This window comes from Oryzias melastigma, linkage group LG13 (assembly GCF_002922805.2).
Source record: "Oryzias melastigma strain HK-1 linkage group LG13, ASM292280v2, whole genome shotgun sequence".
Taxonomy (NCBI): domain Eukaryota; kingdom Metazoa; phylum Chordata; class Actinopteri; order Beloniformes; family Adrianichthyidae; genus Oryzias; species Oryzias melastigma.
Window position 1 is genome coordinate 11,045,355 of NC_050524.1, and position 22,263 is coordinate 11,067,617.

General features: G+C 36.9%; 1 protein-coding gene across 1 annotated transcript in view; it reads left to right on the forward strand.

Moving 5' to 3' along the window:
- The window catches only part of traf4a (tnf receptor-associated factor 4a), a 35,528-nt gene extending 32,783 nt beyond the window's left edge, over positions 1–2,745 (forward strand). The window contains exon 8 of the mRNA XM_024276807.1: positions 106–2,745. Coding sequence (XP_024132575.1) covers positions 106–738 — 633 coding nt within the window. The 3' untranslated portion in view covers positions 739–2,745. The remainder of the gene's footprint in view (positions 1–105) is intronic.
- The last annotated feature ends 19,518 nt before the right edge of the window (positions 2,746–22,263 follow it).

The window sequence follows — 22,263 nt, forward strand, 5'->3', positions numbered from 1 at the left end:
TTAAAATATTAAGATACAGTAGCTTTAAAAAAAAAAAAAAAAAGATTTTCTGAATCTTATGAACTGTAGATTATAGATTAAAAATATTCTAATTTGTCTTTACAGTGCCCCAAACTTGCCATTGGCCGCCACCTTGAGGACACCACCAAGTCCCACCTGACCATGATGTGTAACCTGGTGAGCCGCCAGAGGCAGGAGATTCTGGAGCTGAGGAGGGAGATGGAGGAGCTGTCCGTCAGCCACGACGGCGTTCTCATCTGGAAACTAAGCGACTACTCCCGGAAACTCCAGGAGGCGAAGCTTCGAAGCAACCACGAGTTCTTCAGCCCGCCCTTCTACACGCACCGCTACGGCTACAAGCTGCAGGTATCGGCTTTCCTGAACGGCAACGGGAGCGGCGAAGGCTCCCACCTGTCCGTCTACATCCGCGTGCTGCCGGGGGAGTACGACAACCTCTTGGAGTGGCCCTTCTCCTACAAGGTGACATTCTCCATCATGGACCAGAGCGACCCGTCGCTTTCCAAACCCCAACACATCACAGAGACCTTCAACCCCGACCCCAACTGGAAGAACTTTCAGAAGCCCTGCAGCACCCGAAACTCGCTGGACGAGAGCACCCTGGGCTTCGGGTACCCCAAGTTCATCTCCCACGAGGAAATCAAGAAGAGGAACTACATCCGAGACAACTGCATCTTCATCAAGGCTTCTATAGAGATTCCCCAAAAAATAATGGGTTGAGATCTGACTTTTGTTTGATGATGGACAAAGATGAGTCGAAGGACAGAACTGGTTCACTTCACCTCGACAAACATTCACCCTTTAGATGCTCTTTTCCTTTATAGCCTCTCCACTACAGAGCTTGAAGCGAGTCTGTTAAGCTGTGCAAGCCGACTCGGAGGACCTAGATGGATCACAAAAGAGAAAGTGTTTGGTCTGCAGAACCATCACTCTCTAGTCTTTTTCTTTTTATGTTTTTGTTATTTGTTTGCTGATCTTTTATTACAATCTGCAACAAAAAGCCTTGGAAATCAAACAGTGCCTAGAGAGTTTTACTTTTGTTGTTATTATTTTTGTTTTTTTGCAGTACAGATGTAGACTATGGAAGAGATATACGAAAATAAAAATAGTAAGGTGCTTAGATGCATTTAGACTAGAAGAGAGACGCTGTTTAGAGATTACGCGCTGTATCGGGGTAATCTTAGGAGGCAGCAGATTCAAGCTCAAACCCCAACTGCCTTTAGTTTACATGCTCACACAGTACATTGATCCTTTAGCAAACATGCAGTCCCCGGTTAGTCCTACTCCCAATATTTTATCCGAACACAAACAAATCAATGCCTTTGAGTGATGGACGCACAGCTGGAATAGCTGTCTGATAAAACGCAACTTTATATGAATGCTGGTAACCATGCTGGATAATTTGTAAGTGGTTTAAAAAGTGAATAGGCAGTCAGAATATGCTGTTATTGTTCATTCTAGCAGCTGTAAATTTATAAAACCTAACTCTGCTTTGTGCTTTTTGCTATAAGCTAAGCTAACCAGCTAGCAAATATGCTAACAATACACATTGTTAACTTTTAAAACCTAGCTAAAAATAACTAGCTAAAAAAAAGTAAAGGCTGCTTTTTCTTTTAAAACATTCCCTGTTAACATTTAACTTGCAGGTCAGTCACACAATGAAGAGATTTATTTGTTTGTGAGGAGTGTCAAAAGTTGCTCAAGGGCCTCCAGAGTGCTTCACAGTCATCCTAAAAGGCTTTATTAAGCTTTATGGGAGGCCGAAGGGAAGAAAAAGATTTAGCCCCCTTTCAGGTGAGCCAAACAGACGGGCCAGTAGTTGAAGTACACGCGCATTTACCAGTGAAGGAAAAGCCATGTGGCCTTTTTATACAGTATGTCTTCTTTTGAGGGTTATAAGGGTGAGCAGGTCACAAACACATGCATGTGAAACCACCTTTTACCCAAACCTGTATTCTTGAAATCCTGATGACATTTTTGTGTTTTTTTTATTATTATTGTTGTTTTAAAGTTGTCAAAAAAACAGTTTTTAAGGTTTTCTTTTTTTTATATACTTAAATGTAAATTATACTCACAGTACATCTCTAAAGACTTAACATCGGGGTAAAGTGTACTGTTTTACGTAGCCCGGGATGGTGTTTCGAGGCTGACTTCTGCACATCATGTAGGCGTCTGGTTACCATGGTCACCGATGACAGTCTTCAGCGGGATGATGAATGGCAGCCCTGTGTCATCCACCTGTCTCCGTCACAGCACTATGAGGAGTGCGGTGGACTCTGATGATACACTTCATTCATAATGTATGTGAATAGTAATGTAAAAAAAAATGCTAAAGCACATTCTGTCTTTTTACTATCACACATGGGGGAAAAGTTTCTGATTTCTTGTCATAATACCAGCTGATATTTTACAGTGATTGAAAGAAACAAGAAAATGAAAAAGTTTTTTGTAATATTCTGTATTTTTAAAAATGCTTACCTGTTTTATACAAACTCTTATCTTTGGAGAGTCGGGGTTGACTCAGAGTTTTCAGACCTTTTTGTCTCTTGGACATTTGGATAATTTGTTTGTCCGTGTGGTTTGAGTCTCGCATATTCTGTCTGTATTATTTACTCTATAAAGTATTTATTTTAAGTTGCCATCACGTGAGTTTGCCCTGATGGTACAAATGTTTATTGATTGAGTGCTTGTCAATTTCTTAACTGAAATAAAATGCATTATAATATACACTTGCTCGACATTTTAATATCAACCAATCAGACTCTTGAACATGACGATGAGTTCACTGGACTCATCAGATCTCAACCCTATAAAGCACCTTTGGGAAGTGGTGGAACCATTGATGAGATTGGTATCATGGACATGCAGCGGACAAATCTGCAGCAACTGTGTGGTCCTATGTCAATATAAACCTAATTCTCAGAGGAATGTTTCCAGTTCCTTGTTGAATCCATACCACCAAGGATTAAGGCAGTTCTGAAGGTAAAGTGTACCTGTAAAGTGTACTTGGTTCAAAGGAAGACAACTTTAAATTTTGCAAAACAGTATGTACCAGGAAAGCATTTATCATAAATAAAGTTCCATATCCGAACAACTAAAATAAGTGAATAATGGACAGTGCAGGGTCATGAATCCCTTTAACAGATAAAATATAAGTAACGGCAGTAATGACTAACAATAATGTAATGACTGTGATAACAGTTTACAACATAAAGACCGCTCAGCATCCCTCCTGTTTGCTCTTTTCTCTTAACCCTCTAGTGGCTTACTGTCTGAGTGAATGTTTGATTCACTTCATGTTCATGAAAAGCTTTATCCTTAATCCCCCAATCTGCTGGAAATAATTTCATTTCAGACAAGACTGAATTATAGATGAAATATATCATTTGCATTAATAAATAATGGGATGGGAAGACTTAAAGGTTATTCTGCAATAATTCAGGTGAAAATGTGTTATCAGCATTCAACCAAAATATGGTCAAACCTTACGGCAGAAGTATTGTTTAGATCAGTGTCACAATAGCAAGATTTAGAGAAAATATATGCGGCTACCTTCTAAATTCTAGGAAGCTTTGGGGTTCCCGAATGTCATTTCTGTAGAAATGTACATCACAAAGAACAGAAGAAGCAAAAAGTCAAGCAAGACTAAAAGTACTTTGCGTTTTTCATTATTTATCCATCTATCTCCTATTTTTGCTTTGTCCTGTAAAGAGTCACTGGAGATCCACGCTACTTCTATGCATAGTCAATGTACAACCAAGAGTGCAGTACAAAATAAATACACAAATAGACATATTTAGAGTTACCTTTTATGATTCAGTTTGTTGCAAATAACTCAAGATCCACAAGATGATTCAGTTAGAATAATCCGCCCACAGAAAAAGTTTTAACCATATTTCGATGAGAATAAGAATAAGAATGCAAGGAAAGATTTTTTTTGTCACAGAAACAAAAATTAGTCCAAAGTCTTTGGCTGTGAAACTGTAAACATAGATGAATAAACACCTGGAGCCTGGACGTCAATGGTGGATAAGGGCCAGACCATGATTAAGCCTTGTTCTATGTTGAGAAAAGGGTGGAGGAGGGCTGTCGAACCATTTAAAATGTAGAGAGACTTTAAACTTAAAGGCAAAAATTTGTTTGTGATTGGCTGCAAAGACAAAAGACAACTAGACAAGAACTAGTTGATGATGGCTTGTAGAGTGGAGCAACAATCCAGCGTACCTGAAGTGAAGTACATCTTTATTGAAGCTGCAGTAAAGCTTCATTTGAACAATAGCCTAATAGAAGTGACCAACAGATTTCACAGTTTTTAGTGTCATTTCCTGTACTGAGTAAGCGATGGATGACTGAAATGAATTCAAAGGAAACTCTTCTACTCCATTAAAAGAATTGGAAAATACTTCCAGCTGAACCAGACTTGAGGGCGACCGTCTGCTGAGACGGTTGGGGTCAGAAAGGACAGGAAAAGAACAGATACAGAAACACTGCAACATCCGTTTTAAGACAAAAGAGTGATGACTTATCAACCAAAGCAATAGCAAAATACATTCCTGTCTGGCAAAGAATAGAAGGAAAAAGCTCAATAGGAAAGATGGTAAAAAAAAAATCCTATAGCATCCTAAATGACTCCCAGCAGACGAGGGATGTTGCAGCTTTATCTAAGGCATAAACTTGGGTCACCAAGACCAACCTTGACCATAAACGTTAGTAAATCTATAGTTCATATACCTTGTTTTTATCGTCAAACTTCTTCCTACAGCCTAAATGTTAGCTTCAGATGCAGTAACCATTTCAAATAATAAAGTTATTAGTGTTGGCCTATTTGTCGTCAATGAAAATCGCATTTTTGACATGTTCTTCCATTTTCTTATGATGGTGAGCATTTATTCAATTATTTAAGATTAAAACTATGTTTTTAAGTATTACTTTAGTCAAATTGTGTTGGATCAGGAGGAGATGAAAACCTGCAGTTTAAAAAAAGCTCAGATTTGTGAGAAAACCAACTGCAATGTTATGCCAAAGTTTCCCTGCTCCACTGCAATTCTGATGCATCCACTTGCAGAAAAATAGATCCATAATTAATTTTCTAAGAGTGCATTTATCTGAGATTGCTCGCCATTTTTTTCCCCTTTTTTTGGCTATGCTAATGTTAGCTCGGGGTTGTGAGGGACTGTAAGCTAGGGGAAGAAAGTGTAATCAAAGGGATGACGGGATATCAGCGTAGAGTTACTTCCAATTCCACAACCCAGGGGTAAGATTCTGATAAACTTCTGCTGCTCTCAGACCACTGGGAATAATTTTACAAAAGACACTTAAAGGGAAAAAAAAGTTTTTTTCATTGGAAGGAACTTCTTACTGAACATGAAAGCTAACAAAAACTGTGATTTAATATAAAAACAGGGAGGAAACACGCCAACAACCCTGTTCATCTTTAGGGCAATGCAGGATTTAAATAGCAACAGTTAATTACACATTTGCAGGTTCCCTGTTTCCCATGTGGAGCAGAGTCACATGCAGCTGATTGTACGCTCCTGCTGCCCTTTGGCTTGGCTTGCTCAAATGAACCTGCGTTCTTCAGGCAAATGATTAACGGGTACGGCTTTGACAGAGCACTCAGACAGTGCCGCTGTTGTTTGGTGGGCTCAGCCGACCTTCAGTCAGCATAAACTAAATGTCAAATGCCAGCAGATTGGAAGAAAAAGAGATGGTAAAGACAGAGAGGAGCTGTGGTTTTGGAGGGGTAAAACAATCACTCCATAAAAGGCTGGATTCAGAGTTGGACATGAGGGAGACAGTAACCTAAAAAGTAAAAGGGCAAAAAAAAATTAGCAAAAGTTTCACAACCAGAAAAATCAATCTGACAGGATCAATAACAGACAGTAAATATTTTCTAAGGATGAGAACTTTTCACTTTATAGATAGACCAATTTAGTATTATTTTTTTTTTATTCATGATTATCTTGTTTGGGTAAAAGCTATGATTAAAGCTGTAAAACTCTTCTCTTTTATTTTTTAAAACCAAAGTTGTTTGATATTTAATGAGCAATTTTTTTCTTAAAAATCTGCCTTTAAATGCCATTTTTAGTTTTCTTTTCGTGTTTCTATAAATCCATGTCTGGGTTGTTGCTGGTTTAAGTGCAGCTCACCAACCCAGCAACTGGTTCCGTCTCCTCTTTTTGTTCATCGTTCTCCCGAGACTCCGCCTCTAATGGTTGAATTCAGCTGCATGCAATCAGTTCATCTGATGCCCTTTAGTTCATCAAGGTAAATATTAGGAAGAAGGCAATATGCAAACACAACAACCATGTTAAACTATAAATAGAAACACAACAGAAACAACAACAATCACATGACAAAGCTATCGGATTACAAGTTTGCTCTGTTCCAACTGAAACATGAACAGTGACCTTCAGGTAAAGCAAATGAATTGACTGGTTGGGTCTGTTTGACAACTTAACCAAATATTTATGCATGATTACTTGTCCTCTGTAGATACTTTTTTTTCCTTATCTTGGAAGTTGTTCAACAACAACATTGTCTCCACTTTTGTTGTGTAGGAAATGTTTTTTACTGTTTATATTAGGTTGTCCATCACGACAGATCCACACAGCACCACCGTTCACTTGTTTGTGCTCATGGTTCACTTATAACTTAAATTGAGCACTTGCAGCACCCTTAGCAAAAAGTAGTATACCTAAAGTTGATCGTATTTATTAAACTTGAGTAAAAGTATATACTAATGATGATGTATGTATAGTGTAGGAAATATACTAGCCGAATATTTATTTTAAATAAATTGAACATTTCAAGTTTAATATATATATATATATATATATACATGGTATATAAAAGGTACACTTAACGTGTACTCTCTCACTTTTAGCATAAACTAGTAGGAATTTAAATAAACTAGTTACTAAAAATTCAAAGAAACTTTTCTCATTTTTAGATGTCAACACTTTAGATGGCTTTAAAAGCAACAGTAATTAACAAAAACAGTGTTGACTGCTGTGAGGAAATCCATCTTCTGATTCTTTTTTTTTTATTTGTTTGTTTTCATTGTCAACCCACAGAACTATTGCTCAAGACCACTTAGAATCCAAATTTAAAGGAACAAGAAAAGACTTTAGCATGGTTGGTACAAACCACACCCTCACCACCCCCACAAATACACCCAGATGTTTGCCTACTTGTACAAAGGCATTCCATTGAACCAGATCAGTTCACACCTCATACCCCACCTTAGCCATAAGTGGAATTTCCTTCCTGGTTTGCTGAGTGATTCAATAAAATTAATCTGCAATGTATTAGCATTGCAGTTTTGTTTTACTGTGGGTCTTTCCAGGTACCGCCCTGAGCAGCTATCAGTAGGCCTTATCTTAATGTACCCAGGACTAAGCGGCCCTAACTGTCCATAAATGTTTGTAGGCAGTTGACTCAACTTCGTGTGCAGCGACACAGCTTTTTTCTCTTTTGGGTCTCTATAAGGTAGTTATATTATTGCAGATTTTTCCAATTGGTATGAGTATGACATCTACAACCTGCTTAGATTGGCCATTCTCACTGTTGAAGGTCTCTCCGAGCAGCTGGACTTCCTCATAGCCGTGCAGAATAAGATGGCGTTGGACATGCTGCTGAAATCAGATCACTCTTTATTTGTACTTTTTATATAAAAAATAACACACCAGAATAAATAATAATAAAAAAACACAAAAACAGATAGACAGCGTGAATTAGGCTGAGCACCAAAAAAATGTGTGTGTGCCATATGTGTTGTACGTTTATACCTAACAACACAGCGCCTGACGGGAAGGTCACGAAGGCCTTAAAAGGGGTTTCGGACCCTCTCCCAAGAAATGCACAAGGTCTCAGGTATTCCTTTGGAAGAACATGAGGGGTCCTTGGAAGACCCACTTTTTGTCTTTGTTTACTTCCCCAGCAGTATCTTTGGGAATTGTTTTTACCTGTGGTTGTTGTATTCCGTGCATTTGCAGCATATGAAATAGTAGCTGCCATCAAAAATGGTGACCACATCCTCCTCTTTAACAGATTCCCAAAATGCAAAAAATCTAAAAATCTTATTGACATCTGTTGTTTTTTTTCTTATGTAATGTTTTTTTAATTTTAAAAATCTGATTCTTGAGTGTTAACAAATGTTCCAAACATAGTTTTCAGAATCAAACTAATCTGATCAGAGTCTATGACCTTCACTGGTGTCTTTGATCATCCACTGTATAATCCCATGTGACTAGCTAGCTGCTCCACTCCACTCCCACCCCTCCCTCAGCGAGTCACTATTCTAATCCTACTTATCTTTGATGCAGAGCACCAGATGTGAAGGTGCAAAATTTCAATATGAGATAATAGTTCATGTGAACATGCTGATGTCCAAATTTCATTAATATATTTTTTATGCTAATTAGAAGCAGCTGCTTTTTTATTATGATAGAAATCAAAACTCCCTCAGCTGTCATTGGTTTATTACTTTCGCCTGATGAATATCCATGCAGCAATTCACTGATGGATTTCAGCTTTTTTTTTTTATTTCTCCAAGACTTCAGTCACAGAGTCCAAGGGGAGAGTCAGACTAGTCTCGGCTAGCTGCCAGATGCAAGTCATGGAGGTCTCACTGGTCCAGATTACTGGAAAAAACACAAACAAACCTTCAGATGAAGGACACAGACGGGTTTAGAAGAGGTGTGTCCACCCACACATTGCAGTTCACAATCAAGCTCATAAATGAGTTTTATATTAGGTTTTGCTCATAAAACTGGTTTCTGTGAAACAGATGGAAAATCAAAACCTCAGCAGGTGAAAAAACAAACTGCATCCACTGCTTTAAGATGTATTTTGGGGACGAGAATATTTTCTGAGCATGTTTAGAAATGACTGCCATACCCTGATACTTCCTGATGGGACAGATCAACATCAAAAGTAATATTATCTGCTATCAAATGTAGTTTTGCATCAAACTGTAACAAGGAGCAACAAGTTTCTCATGTTACAAAGGCAGCTTATAGTCTGTCTTCAACTGTGTGTTCTTGTGTCTTTGGTCTGTGCTCTGATCTTGAACTTTAGGGAGTTTCTTTTCTTTTTTCTTCCTTTTGGCAAACACCACACTTCTCAAAATAATCTGCTCTGCAAGAGCATTCATCCCAGAGTTTGTTTTAATTTACTTAAACCCGTCTGTTGTTAACTCAAGACCTGGAGGAATGGAAAAACTTGCCTCTGGTATTTTAGAGTTTTTTGCTTCAAATCTTTTTTAATTAAAGTTATTTCTTGAGTTCCTCCATCAAGTTGGTTGTCTTGGCATTCAGATCCCAATTTTGCTTTTTTCTGCAACTTGTAAATAAAAAGAGAGGAGTAATCAGGATTTATTTAACCCAGTTTCATTTCTTAATAATAAAGATAAAAAAAAACAAAACAGAGGAAACTCAGCGTTAAATTTTGTAATGTGTTACATAATGTGTATTATAATGTAATCCTGTATTAAATATTTTCTTAATTCTGTTCTATTTGCTGTGTCACATCTTTTATAAAACAACCAAAAATACAGCAAGATTTCATTACGTACAATGAAAACTGTTTGAAAGAAATATGGTAAAATTCACAAATTAAAATAGATGGACAGGAAGCTACATTTTTAGTTTAAAAATTGAAGTTTCTGCAGGTTTGAGTCCTGCTTTTTGCTTATGGGCTGTGTGTCTAAGGAATAGGGGTCAGCAGTTATCAACACTGTTTAATCTTCTCGCTGCAGAAATAGGAGGGTCAGTGGAGTGTTCTTCAGTTGGGCAGTTATGTTTCCCATCTCCAACTACTTCCTCTTCACTCATCTGATGGTGCAATCTCCTTTTCTTCAGATTCCACACAGAAAAACTCCAGCCCTGCAGATTTCAATGTTGGTTTAGAGTTCAACCACAGGTTTAAACAGCAGTTAGAGTGATAATGAGAAAATAAAGTTTACATATCCAACATCATGAACAGGCATCAAAGGGTTAAAAGATTCTCCAACTCTGAATCTCTGCTTTGGTTTAAAAAACAGCACGTTAACTCTCAAAAAAGACACTTAGAGACATGAAATTGAACCCTCTTTTGAAATTTCTCAGATTTTTCATTTGTTTGGGATCACTGTACATCATTTTCCTCATCATCTCCCCATCAGTTGCACAGAGAAGGATCTAGCCGGGATCTGCGTGATTTGTGATCACAGTACAGCAAGATAGCCCTTGCAGAGTCTCTGGCTACAAAAACTGTTTTACTCAAAAGTGCTGCAGGATCTGGCTCATAAATTCTCCCAAAGGGAGTCGGTTTTGTGTTTGTTCACAGTTTCTGCTGTGTTCAAGAACTTAAAAACCGAAAAGTTGTTTCTGCTTTTGTCACGAGCCCATCCCTTAAAAACACACGTGTGTTAAAATTCTTACAAAGCCTCAGCTCACAATATTGGACCTAAAATAATGAAAACCTTACATATATAGTCATAGATTTCCAAACATCTGCTGAGTTCATATATTTTGAATTTGTTTTTTCTCCATAATAAGCTCCATTCTCTCAAACACATCTCTTTGGATTTCCACAGGAACTAAACAAAAGATTGATAACCTACATTAGCCAAATCTTTTCGGTTTACAGGGTTTAAGTGTGCTTGCTTCTCTCGCCACCAACGTGCTGTTGTGTTGTCTTTAGAGACAAATCTCTTTGGCCTGAAGTCTAAAAGATAATCTTAACTCCAGCCTTTAGCTCATAAGTAATGGCTTTTAGTGGCTCCAACCATGCAGCCCGTAATCTGGCCGAATGGTAAATGGCCACATGGCAGATACATGAGAGGAGAAAAAGACTTTAAGATCCCTGACTGCTGGCGAAAATAGACATTTTTATGGTCTCTGTCCTATTTTTGGACTTCCTTTCCAGCTGCACATGTTTTGAGATAACCGCTGCAGCTGCTCCCATCTTACTAGAAGTGAATGAGGTTGTCTTTGATCAGGATGAGACTCTTATCTGACATATAAATAGCCTATAAAGCATCTATTTTTCTTTTTTTTACCTTCTCTGTGTTTCTTTTATCCTTTGATCACAGTTTTTGCTGTCACATTAGTACAGTGGCCCTGAAGTGAAAATCACACCAACAAAACGCTCAAAGCAAAAACATTGTAAAGATCAATTAAAAAAGCAAAACAAATAATAAAAAAACCTTTACATTAAAAAAAAAAAAAAAAGAAAGAAAGAAAAGAAAACACTTGGGAAACTAAAGTAGTTTCCATAACTCATTTTGAAACATTTGAATAATGGAAAAAAACAGTTAGGTACTACGGGATATCACTGATTGAATGATGACATTTGAGTTTTTAAAATGCAACTTTAATGTCCGCATACTAACAAAACTTTTAGGATTAGTACGGAACATATTACTTCATGTCAAATGACTTTTTGTTGAAGTGATGGACAAATGTCTTCATCCAATCATTTTATTATATTTAATTTTGATTTCTGGAAATTAGTTGTGTCTTCTCAATTTTTTTTACTTTTTCACTTGCTGTTATTAACTTTAATACGATTATTTTATTGGCAAAAAAATACAGTAATTTGATTACTGAGAACTGAAAATGTAACAAATTACAGTTCAAATTTTGGTAATATAACTACAATCACTAGACTAAAGAAACCCTCATTACTTCATTACTCACATTCTGGTGCAGTGAAACCATAGGAGACCAATAAAACAAATTATTTTGCATAAACATTTGGCTCTGACATTGTCTTTTTGGTTAATAAAACAAAACAGATCCTGATAAAAATAAAATACAGAGTTGCTGACGCATGCATGCAAATGCAGTATTGGAGATTAATTACAGTGAAGACGAACAGACAAATTCGTAGAGGTATTTGGCGGTTGGGGATATTCAAATCATTTCCAATTTGCATAGAACAACGGCAAAAAAATTTAAGTTAAGTAAAAGTCATATCCTGGAGATGAACTGATTTCCACTGCCCTAGTGTCCATGAGCAACCTGTCTAAGGTGGTGCTAAAAAAGAAAAACCTGATTCCCCTGGTGTAGCCTCTATGTTTTTATTTATTGGATTTTACAGTGGTGTCTCTCATTTGTATTAGTTTTATTCCTTTGAGAATTTGTATGTGAGTAGAAAAAAATAAAGTAAAGTAACGAAATGAATTACATTTCAAATTGAGGAATGAGTAAAGTATTTTAATCAGAATTTCATCTGACAGCTAAAGTAAAATATTCAATTACTCTTTTAAAGTTATTTACCTAAAACTGTTTATTGGTGTGATTTGAACTTCAGGGCCACCGTACATCAAGGTGATGTTCAGGGTCCTTCACACTTTGACTCATTACAGAATGAAACCAATAATGTCTGTTGACAGGAAATAAAAAAATATCATTCAAACTAAGGTCTCTGGAAAATCTCCAATAGATGATTAATCATTTTGACTTGTTTGAAAACACACGAGCAGTAGACTCCTGGCCCAGCGATCCAGAGTTTTTACAGTACAGGTAAAAATAATGAGAGTCATTATTCCAGAAGGTAATTATATTTAGGGTCGGCCTGGCTGATGGAGGTAATGTTCTTACTGGACATAACAGTTGTTTACCTTCATTGCAGAAAGGTTAAACACTTTACGACTGGCAGCGTGAAAGCATTGAGCTAACTTTATATTAGAGCTGAGCTTCATAAACTTCTTTAAAACAATGCACCCCCTGTGAAAAGTGATTTCTTAGCCAAATATAACCAGCCTGCTGCGTTTTTAGCTGATGAACAAACAAGGACATGTTTTTTGTGTTTTCTTTCCAAAAATGGAAAAAACAAATCAAAACTAAAGATCTTTCAGAAATAATGCTGACTCGACAAGACGCTTACACATGTGGAAGTGATCAATCTTGAACACAACCTGTTAAAGTAAGTACAAGAAATCAAATGAACGATGATAGAAGCTGAAAGATGAGTATAGAGAAAAAAACAGAAAAACCTGAAGCATGACCATAATATTAGTAACAAGTAACAAGAAGATAAACTAATGGGTTTAAATACACAAAGCAGCTATTATGACGAGAAACTACAAACTTGCTGTAATTTCCTGAATCTTCCGCATGCAGTAGCTTGACATGAAGTTTAAAAAATGAACTTATAATCTATTTACAACTATAAAGGCTTTATGTTAATATTTGTGAAATAAGTTGTGAAAAAATATCTGCAAGACAGCTGGAAAAATAGTTTTAATCTGTCTTCCTACATGTTCCAGAACATAGAAAACAAATAAACTGCACTTAAATTAAAAAATCATTTTGATTAATGAAATAAAATTCCTTAATGAATAAACCAAAATTGATTATGACTTAGTAAGTTATTTCAGTAATAGTTCAAAAGATATATATTAAAGTTCTGCAAATTTGTCCAGTTTTCAGTGTAAAAATGGGCTTCCTGTTTCCTGAAAACATGTTTCCCTTTTTTCCCAGAAACTCTATGGCTCCATTTTAAAGAATGACATGTCTGTTAACCTATTAGAGGTCAGGAGAAATGGAAAGAACAGCAAATGGGGATCAAACAAGTTGCTGTGCTGCATCACAACCAGACTCCTACACTCCTTTTTGTGTTGAAAAAGCCTCAAATGTACAAGTACTTTCTGTGTATCTACTCTCTTACAAACAGCAAATACCATAAAACTCACATGAACGTACCACATGAATTCAAAATGTATTTTCTGTGTACCTACTGTCTTCTTACACATGATAAGTTTCATAAAACACATACATTTACCTCATGAATCAAATGTACTTAAAAAATAATTACTGTATACATACTGTCTTTCTACATGTAGTAAGTACCATGAAACACACATACACTTACCACATGAATTCAAGTTACTCAAAATTTACGTTCTGTGTATCCATTCTCTTATTACACATGTTAAGTACCATAAAACACTTATCACATGGCTTAAAGATACTCAGAGGGTACTTTCTGTGTATCTACTCTCTTCCTACACATGGTAAATACAATAAAACACATAAACGTATCAAATGAATTCAAGGTACTCAAGACACTTGTGCACTGTCTTCTTACATATGGTAAGTTTCATCAAACACACAAACATTGCAAGTATTTAAGGTACTCAGAAGGTACTTTTTGTGTACCTACTCTCTTCTTACACATATAATAAGTACTATAAAACATGTATAAAGGAACTACATTGCACATACATACCAACAAACAACAAACTTGCCACATAACTTCATAAAAACTCAGTAGGTACTATGTAAGTAGCATGTAGGAACAACTTAAGTACAACATTAATACAGTGTAAATACTCAGTAGGTACAATGCCAGTACCTCGTATAGCTATTATACCCAATAAGTATCGAACTGTGAAAGGAAGCGTCATCCATTTGTTTTTTTAGCTTGACTTTACATACCGTAAAGAATCACTGAAGCATGTGTGTGTTGTTCTTTCAGTATGTTTACATATTGAAATCATTGTTTCACTAGAATTTTTTGAAGATTTGCACTGCTTCTTATAACAAACTTAAAGATTTTCTCCATGTCCTGTGAGCTTGATGATGGAACCAGACTTTGGAAAGTTCACATAAGAGCCTTCTGAAATAGTTAACCTGTAAGGTTGTCCCACAGATGAGACTCAGCTAAACAAGCTAGACAAGACCATGACACTCGTGTGTTGAAAAACCTTTAAAATACTGTTTGTTTCCATTCTGTCACAAGAGTCGTCTTGAGACCCGTCCCTAATGACCGGGTGACGCTGATCTGGCCGAGAACCAGTGTAAATGGAAACAGAACCTAATGAACTGCCCCTGATGCTCAGCTTTCAGGGCACAGACTGGGCTTTTATATAGTCTTATTGGAGCCTGTAGAAGCCTGTAAATCCTTTTTTAACTGTGTTTCTCAAAGTATGTATTAAGTGTGTACTTTCTGGTTTGTGAGTATTAGGTAATTCTGTTTTCTTTTCTCATCGAGGACTCTTTTGTTTGTTTATGTTGGGTTTGGTTCTCCTTGGAACTGATTAGTGCTCCCATTTTCTAATTTTCTGCTATTGGTATTAACTTTCTGCAAATAAACATAGTTTATGTTTAGCCCTTCTATTTTTTCCCATTAATTTGTTGCTCTACGTTATTGGACTACAGACAAAGACCAAAAAAAAAGTCAGACTCTCACATCTCACTTTGGAATTACTTTTGAACATCTTTTTTATCATCCAGTCCAATGGAAATTGCGTTTTTGGAGTTTTTTACATATCCTTGCTGCATTTTTCTCATGTTGGAGGACATACATGAAGAAAATTAAGATCTAAAACTGTGTTTCTGAGTATTCTTTATTCAAATAGTTGAGAATCAGATGAAAAATGCCAATTTAAAAAGTCTGTAGTTGTGACAAACAAACTATAATTTATGTCCCACGAGCTCCGTACTCCTCTCTACTCTGATGCATCCACTTGCAGACAAATAGATCCATGTACATCTTCATTTTCCTCATCCGAGGTGGCATTTCACTCAAAAACGGCTCCAATATTCCTCTCCATTTTTGTTGCACCACTAATGTTAGGTTAGGAGTGTGAAGGCCTGTAGGCTAACAAAAGAATGAGGCTTACAGTCCGGCCCACAAGTCGGAGGCACATTTCCAATGGAGTCCTGCCACTCGTCATAAATTACGTCTTTTAAAAGGACATGTTTGATCAATTTTGGCTCAACATTGGCAGAAATAAAATTAAAAGACTACTGGGAACCCTTTGAAAATAGATCAAATGGTAATGATTAATGGCGTCTTTATATTTTGTTGAAGAAACAAGCCAAGAGCTGCAACTAAACATTACAATACTTGTTTATTTTCAATGTAAAAGGACTAAAAACAGTATAGATTAAGTGTGAACGTAGCAAAAACTTAATAAAATATTGTAAATGGTAAAATACAACAAAATAAACAAAAAGGTAACTTTTCTTTTGAACAGATGAAGCATGGAAATTAAAGCCCTGATAGATTAAAATAGTCTCTTACTTAAAAAAATAAATTAAAAGATTATCAGAGGGGTCTTTAACTGTCCCACTCTCGATTAGATGTCCTACATTTCATTTTGACTCCATAATTCACTTTTATATTTACATCTCCATCAATGATGAGCACTTCTCCCAGAGCTGTGCTCTGTAGACATGTCATGCAGCTTTAAATCCCAGTTTAATCCCATTACAACCACTTTCAAAATCACCAATATATTCAGAATCCATTTTCCGTGCCAACAGCGATTAAACTGGGAGAGCGGTGGGATTGCAGAGGCATCCAGATGGGCAGATGAGGCTGGAAGTGATCAGTAATACTCTAGATTAGAGGGTTCACCGCTGGTTTGGGACGCAGCTGAAGCGTCACCTTCTGCAACAGAAAGGACATCAGTTTCACTTGTGACGGATTTTCCCCGTTTTTCTTTTTGCAGCAACAAGGAAGTGCAGAAAAGCCTTGAGCAGATGTCGCGGCTGGATTATCCTTCAACTGCTCCTCTGAGCGGGTCATGGCTCTGCAGTTGTAAAAGCTCAAAAGAGCAAACTCTCTCCACTCTAAAGTTTGAATGTTTAGTGCCTGCACATGTTTGTTCCTTGAGTACAGACGTGTTGGTCAGGGAAGGGTTACTCAAACAAGTGAGGTTTGTTTTTGACCCTGCTGCTTTGAATCACACAGCACCACCCACACTTGTCTTGAGCTGTGTTCCCACATCTGTGCTGCGGCTCAGATATCACCGCTTCCCCCCTCAAGCATCTGCTGCGAGCAGAGGACGGCGTCCTGCATAAACTCTGAGCTCATTCGGAGCGCCACCCTCAACCTCGGGGAGATAACTTTACCTCCTTGCGTGCTGTCCTTGCACTCGAGCGAGGAGAAAGCAGGAAACGCTCTGTGGAAACCCCTCTCCTCTGCATCAGGATTTACCTCATCCAGAGGACAGGCGGGGTCAGTTTCACTGCGACGCCAGCTGTCTTTCTGTCTGTCTTATGGCGACAGAGTGTGAGGACTGTCAGCGAGTTGAGGTAGTGGTGTGGTTGCCACGGCGAGCATGCTCCTTTCCCCCTAACTGGCCTCTGATTGGCTGCAGCCACAACAGGGGGAAGGGGATTCTGCCAATTGGAAACAATTGATGTTTTGTTGCTGGGCCAAGCTGTCCTGACATGGAGCTGATGTTTATTGGCAGCAAGATCCCTCCCCAGGTTAGGAAAGGTTGCTCTTTAATAAAATGTTGCCATCTGAGCTGCAATAATTACAGATGTAAATGAAGAGGAGCAGTTTTTCATGAAAGCATTCCTCTGATATGTCACTGCAGCAACAAAAACAGGAAAAAAGTTCTCAGTCATCAACAAATCTGGTGGCTGTGAAGATGATAGGTTAGCTTTAGGCCTTTTAGAAAAATATCGTATTGCCTGATATTAACACTTTTTAAACCCTTCTTTTTACAAATATTAAACATGATTTTCTTATTTTGGATTAATGTGTACCTCATTATTACTAACATGCAGCACATTTTTACACAGCAGCTAGACTTAAAAATAAAAACAATCATGTGAAAGTTTGCCCCCTTCCTTTATGAACACTTAATAAATGTGTAAAAAATCTATTTCTTGATCCGATTTTTTACTTAAAAAACTATCAAATTGATGTATTCCTAAAAAACAACAACAGCAATGACTTTTATTTCAGGAGATCCTTTGGGAAAATGCTTATTTTAGCTTGATTGTAAAATAGTCAAATGTGCCTAACTATTTGCACTTCGTGCACATGTCATATTTTGTCTTCTGACGTTGCTGCAATTTAAACTGAAACTTTCCAAGGTGTGGGCATATCGATCTGAGTATCAATAGTATGAAGACCAAGGTGAAGTATCGATAATAAAGTGATGAGATTGATATCTTCATTAGGTACAATGAGGAGCTTGAATTTACTTATGGAGTTCATGCAGCGTCTGTCTGAAGCGTTGCCAGATTGGGCAATAAAACACCCCAATTTCAGTAAAAATCTGCCCAATTTGTGCAGTAACTGCCCAATCTGACAACAATGGCTCTCTGTGCCGACAGAGGAAATCCTCCACACATCTTGTCAATGACCTCAATGCCTCATCGAAGAGTTGAGAGAGTCATTCAAAGCCACAGATTTGCACGGAATGGCAGGATTTCATATTTATGTGTTGTTTATATTTTTATGAATTAATGCTGCTTTTGATTACTTTTTTCACCAATGACTTTGATATTTTATGACTGCTTTATGTATATAGGTTTGGCGTTTTATTTTTTATTTTAGCTAGTTAGTGTTTTCTCCTTATTATAATTGTATTATGCCATTATTAATGTACATGTTCTATAGTTGATGTATGTTCTGTACAGATTGCTGTAATTAGCCATTTTTATTTGCCAAAAGTCTCAGTTCTGTGTTTTAAATCACATTTAATTACATAAAAAACATGTCTTTCCAAAATTATTCTACAATACAACATTAAAAAAAAAAAAGTTTTGGTATTGGTATACAAGTATCGGTATCGATTTTGGCCATACTAGCCGTATAGTTATTTGGTATTGGATCGAGACACAAATTCCCAGTATTGTCCACCCCATTCCCAACACCACATTCTGCTTTTTAACCATCACTAAGTCACAGGATTTCATCTTTTACCCATTATATTTTTGCATTTTTAAGCACTTTGATACAAACAAATTGTTCTATTTCTTAATAATTCTCCTCTATCTGTGATTACATTAAACTTTGCGTAGCAAAAATAAATTCAGAGATTTCTGTAAAGACCTTTTTTTTTTTTTAATCAAGAATATATTTTATTGTGTCCATGACCAAATCCACCCTCTTCAGGCAGAATGCCCCCTAATTTGAAACAATTCAGAAATTACCAGATGTTGCAGTTTCTCCAAAGACCACCAGAGGCAGGTTGAAGAGGGGAGCAATTTTCATTTGACTTCCTACTTAAAACAAGTCCCATAAATGACCTGGAATAGACTCATTTTGTGCCAAATTTCAGGGATTGTTCTTTATTATTCCCCATTTAACTGTAGGGGAAAAAGGAAATGTCAGGGGATGATTTTTTTCTCCTAATCAGTCTAGGACCACCAGTTTCTCTGTTTCTGTACATATTTACTGTCGTTTTTGATTTGCAGTTAGGCCGATCCATCAGATCTTGTAACTTTGTCCCGCCCATTTGCAAATTCTGGTCAATGTATCCTTCCCTCCTCAGGTTTTATTTTAGCTGTGCATGGGGAACATTAGACATCACCCATCCATTGTATGTATGACTATATCAATAGAATAAAACAAGTTTACACATTTGATAATGCAAGTGACAACACTGATCAGCTGAGTAGATTAAATATATTTGAAATAAGCTCAGCTAAATAGTTTGGTAAGCAAACTTAGTCCATTCAAGTGTGACAAAAATGAGTATGGAGCATCTCTGGACATCCTGAAGGTTCATGAAACAAACAAAAAAAATGCAACTTACTTTACCAATTGATCCCCATTTTGTAGTCAGTTTAGTTTTTTTCCATTAAATTAAATGCTCTCACTTTATTGGCTTCTTTGAATTTTTGTCCTTTCTTAATTTGATCTTGTTCTACTTTTATAGCTTTGACCCTATTAACCCTCTCATGTTATACGGTGTAGTTCATTCCTATCATTAGAGGCATATGTAGAAAATATATATAAAAATGTAAGGCCCCACTCCGCTGTTACCATGGTAACTCTAGGATATAGTCTAGCTGCAATAAACCTAAAGAGAAGAGTGTCCGTCATCAATGTTTGATATTAGTACTCATGAATACAAATACTATAAAAAAATATGCAGTTTTGCTTAATTATTTTAATTGAAAATGCGATGTGTTGGAGTTTTTAATTCATAAAGTGAGAAAAAGGTGCAATTTTTAAAGCTAAATTTGCAAAGAGAAAAATCTAGTTTCCAATGTTTTTACTTGTTTTTTTTTTTTTAAAATAGATGTATTTTTTTTTTATTTTTGGAGCCAGTGTGTTAATAGAATTAATATTTCTGTTTTCGTTTTCTTTTTTTATTTTACAAAGGAATCCTTTTTTCATTTCTTTTGTGCATAAACCTTGATTAAGTTACTGCCTTCTTTAAAAAATAAACAAGTTTAACAACAAGTTGAAGTTGATCTATAATCTGTTTTGGCATAACATTCACCATTGAAGTGAGACGTCAATGTCAAACCCCATTACAATCATATGCCAGAATTATTAGGTTATTTATGACGGTTGTGTCAAAAGTTTTGCAGCTCATTATTTTAAGGAATTTCTCTTTATGTGTTCAGACTGAAGAATTTCTGTAATAAAAACACTTTCTGTTCCAGACTGTTGTATCTGGAAAAGATTTTAAAAAATGTGTCAAATAAAACTATAAATCAGTAGACACATTTTCCATTTTCCATGGATTCTTACAATTTGTGTGGGGAAATGGAAAATGCTGAGTACCTCCCAGTTAAACACAAAGCTTCAGGTCCAGCAGAAGCAAAAAAAAGTGTCACATTTTAGCATCTTCTTCAGATGAGAGTTAATCAGAAACAGGCGGGCTGCTTGGGCGGCACATGTGCAGTTCCTACGCACGAGGGCAGGCCCGTCCCCAGTTCAACTACTTTAGTTCTCCAGATCTGCCTTTTAGGGGATTTTTTTCTGAAATAAAATTGTTTGCCTTCCCTGTTGATCAAAGTAAAGACTGCTTTTCTCTTAACAAAAGAACACTTGAAAACATCTGTTTTGTGTGAGTGGAAAAAAAGAAACTCTTGGGTGTGAACGCAGCAGCATTTTAGGACATGAAGGGATGACAGTGAGACTGTGTTTGTGTGTGTTGAGGGTGTTGGCTCTAAACTGGGCTGGCGCCTTGTTTGTCCCTCATGTGTTTGCTCTGTTCCCCTTTTTAGAGAACATATTAGAAAATACCCCACATGTATGGAAACTCAGCTAGAACCCAAAACACTGAAAACCGAGTCAGAACAAGAGTCAACTTCTGAAACACTGAAGCAAAGAAAATATGATTTTTCAGAATTTTCTTTTGTCTGTTCACTGAAAACATACATTAGCTGTCAAAGTGACAGAACAAAAATGATGCAAACAAAACAAAGCTGTATGAAGTTTATGAAAAGCCTGTTTAAGGGTATATTTAGACTGGAAAGGGGTCGCCTTAATTTTGTCCGGATTGAATCCTGAGCCTTGCATTTGGTCTGTGTTCAGACTGCTATCAAGAGGACTTTCCTGTTCCGGACAAAAGCTTGTAAACAAAACCATTTGACTTCAGATCTCTTCAGTCATTGGCCAGAAATTATGAGGGGGGAGAAAAGCAATGAGAGAAAGAATTACAGAAGTCCTATGTTTTGCAATTCCAATTAACTCAATCAAACTTTATATTTTTCTGACCAATTTCTGTATCAAGGTCAAGAACAAAACGTTTTATTACACTTGGTATGGCAGAGTCATGCTGCAAGGTGGCTACTGAGGAGACCGGTACGCTGATAAGTGTTAATGATATATTGATTGTTGGGAAAACAGCGAGAAACATTGTGTATCAAGTTAAAAGTTGTTTTAATGAGCCTGCATTCATCAGACCACATTTCATTGAGTTGCTGTGTGTTACTGTTGATCCACGTTTGTGTGCAGCTCATGGTTCCTTCCTTCCTACTCTTATGGGATGGTTACATCCCATAATAATAAGGGCGGCTATTTTGGTGCTGTACCACTCAGAGAACGGAGCCTATTCAGATTTAAGAAACTCAGAGCGAATCGGACCTCAGTCTGATTGGAAACGAACAGAGGCCGCCTCAAAAGGTAGGTTAGAGAGAGGTTCTGAGTAAAAACGTTATTTTATTAATTTTAGCCATTTTTACATTAGTCAGGAGGTGATGTCATCCTGTAATACGTAATAAGAATGTAATAATAGCATATATATTTCCTTCTTAAATGAATGACATATCCATAATATAGAGGTAATCAACAAAACATGAGATCCATCCATCCATCCATCCAGAGTTCATATTGGAGAAATTAGTAAACAGACAGAACACAAACCATCAGAAAAGTGTAATCTTCCTCTGCTCAGAACAAAATGTTTTCTTTTGCATCTTTTCAGTTGGTCAGAGGTAGCAGAGGCCGTCTGCAGTCGGTGTCTAACGACAGATCGAGCTGCAGTTTTTGAGGAAGGACAATGATGAAGACGGTCATTAAGCAGTGCCCTGTTACACTGAT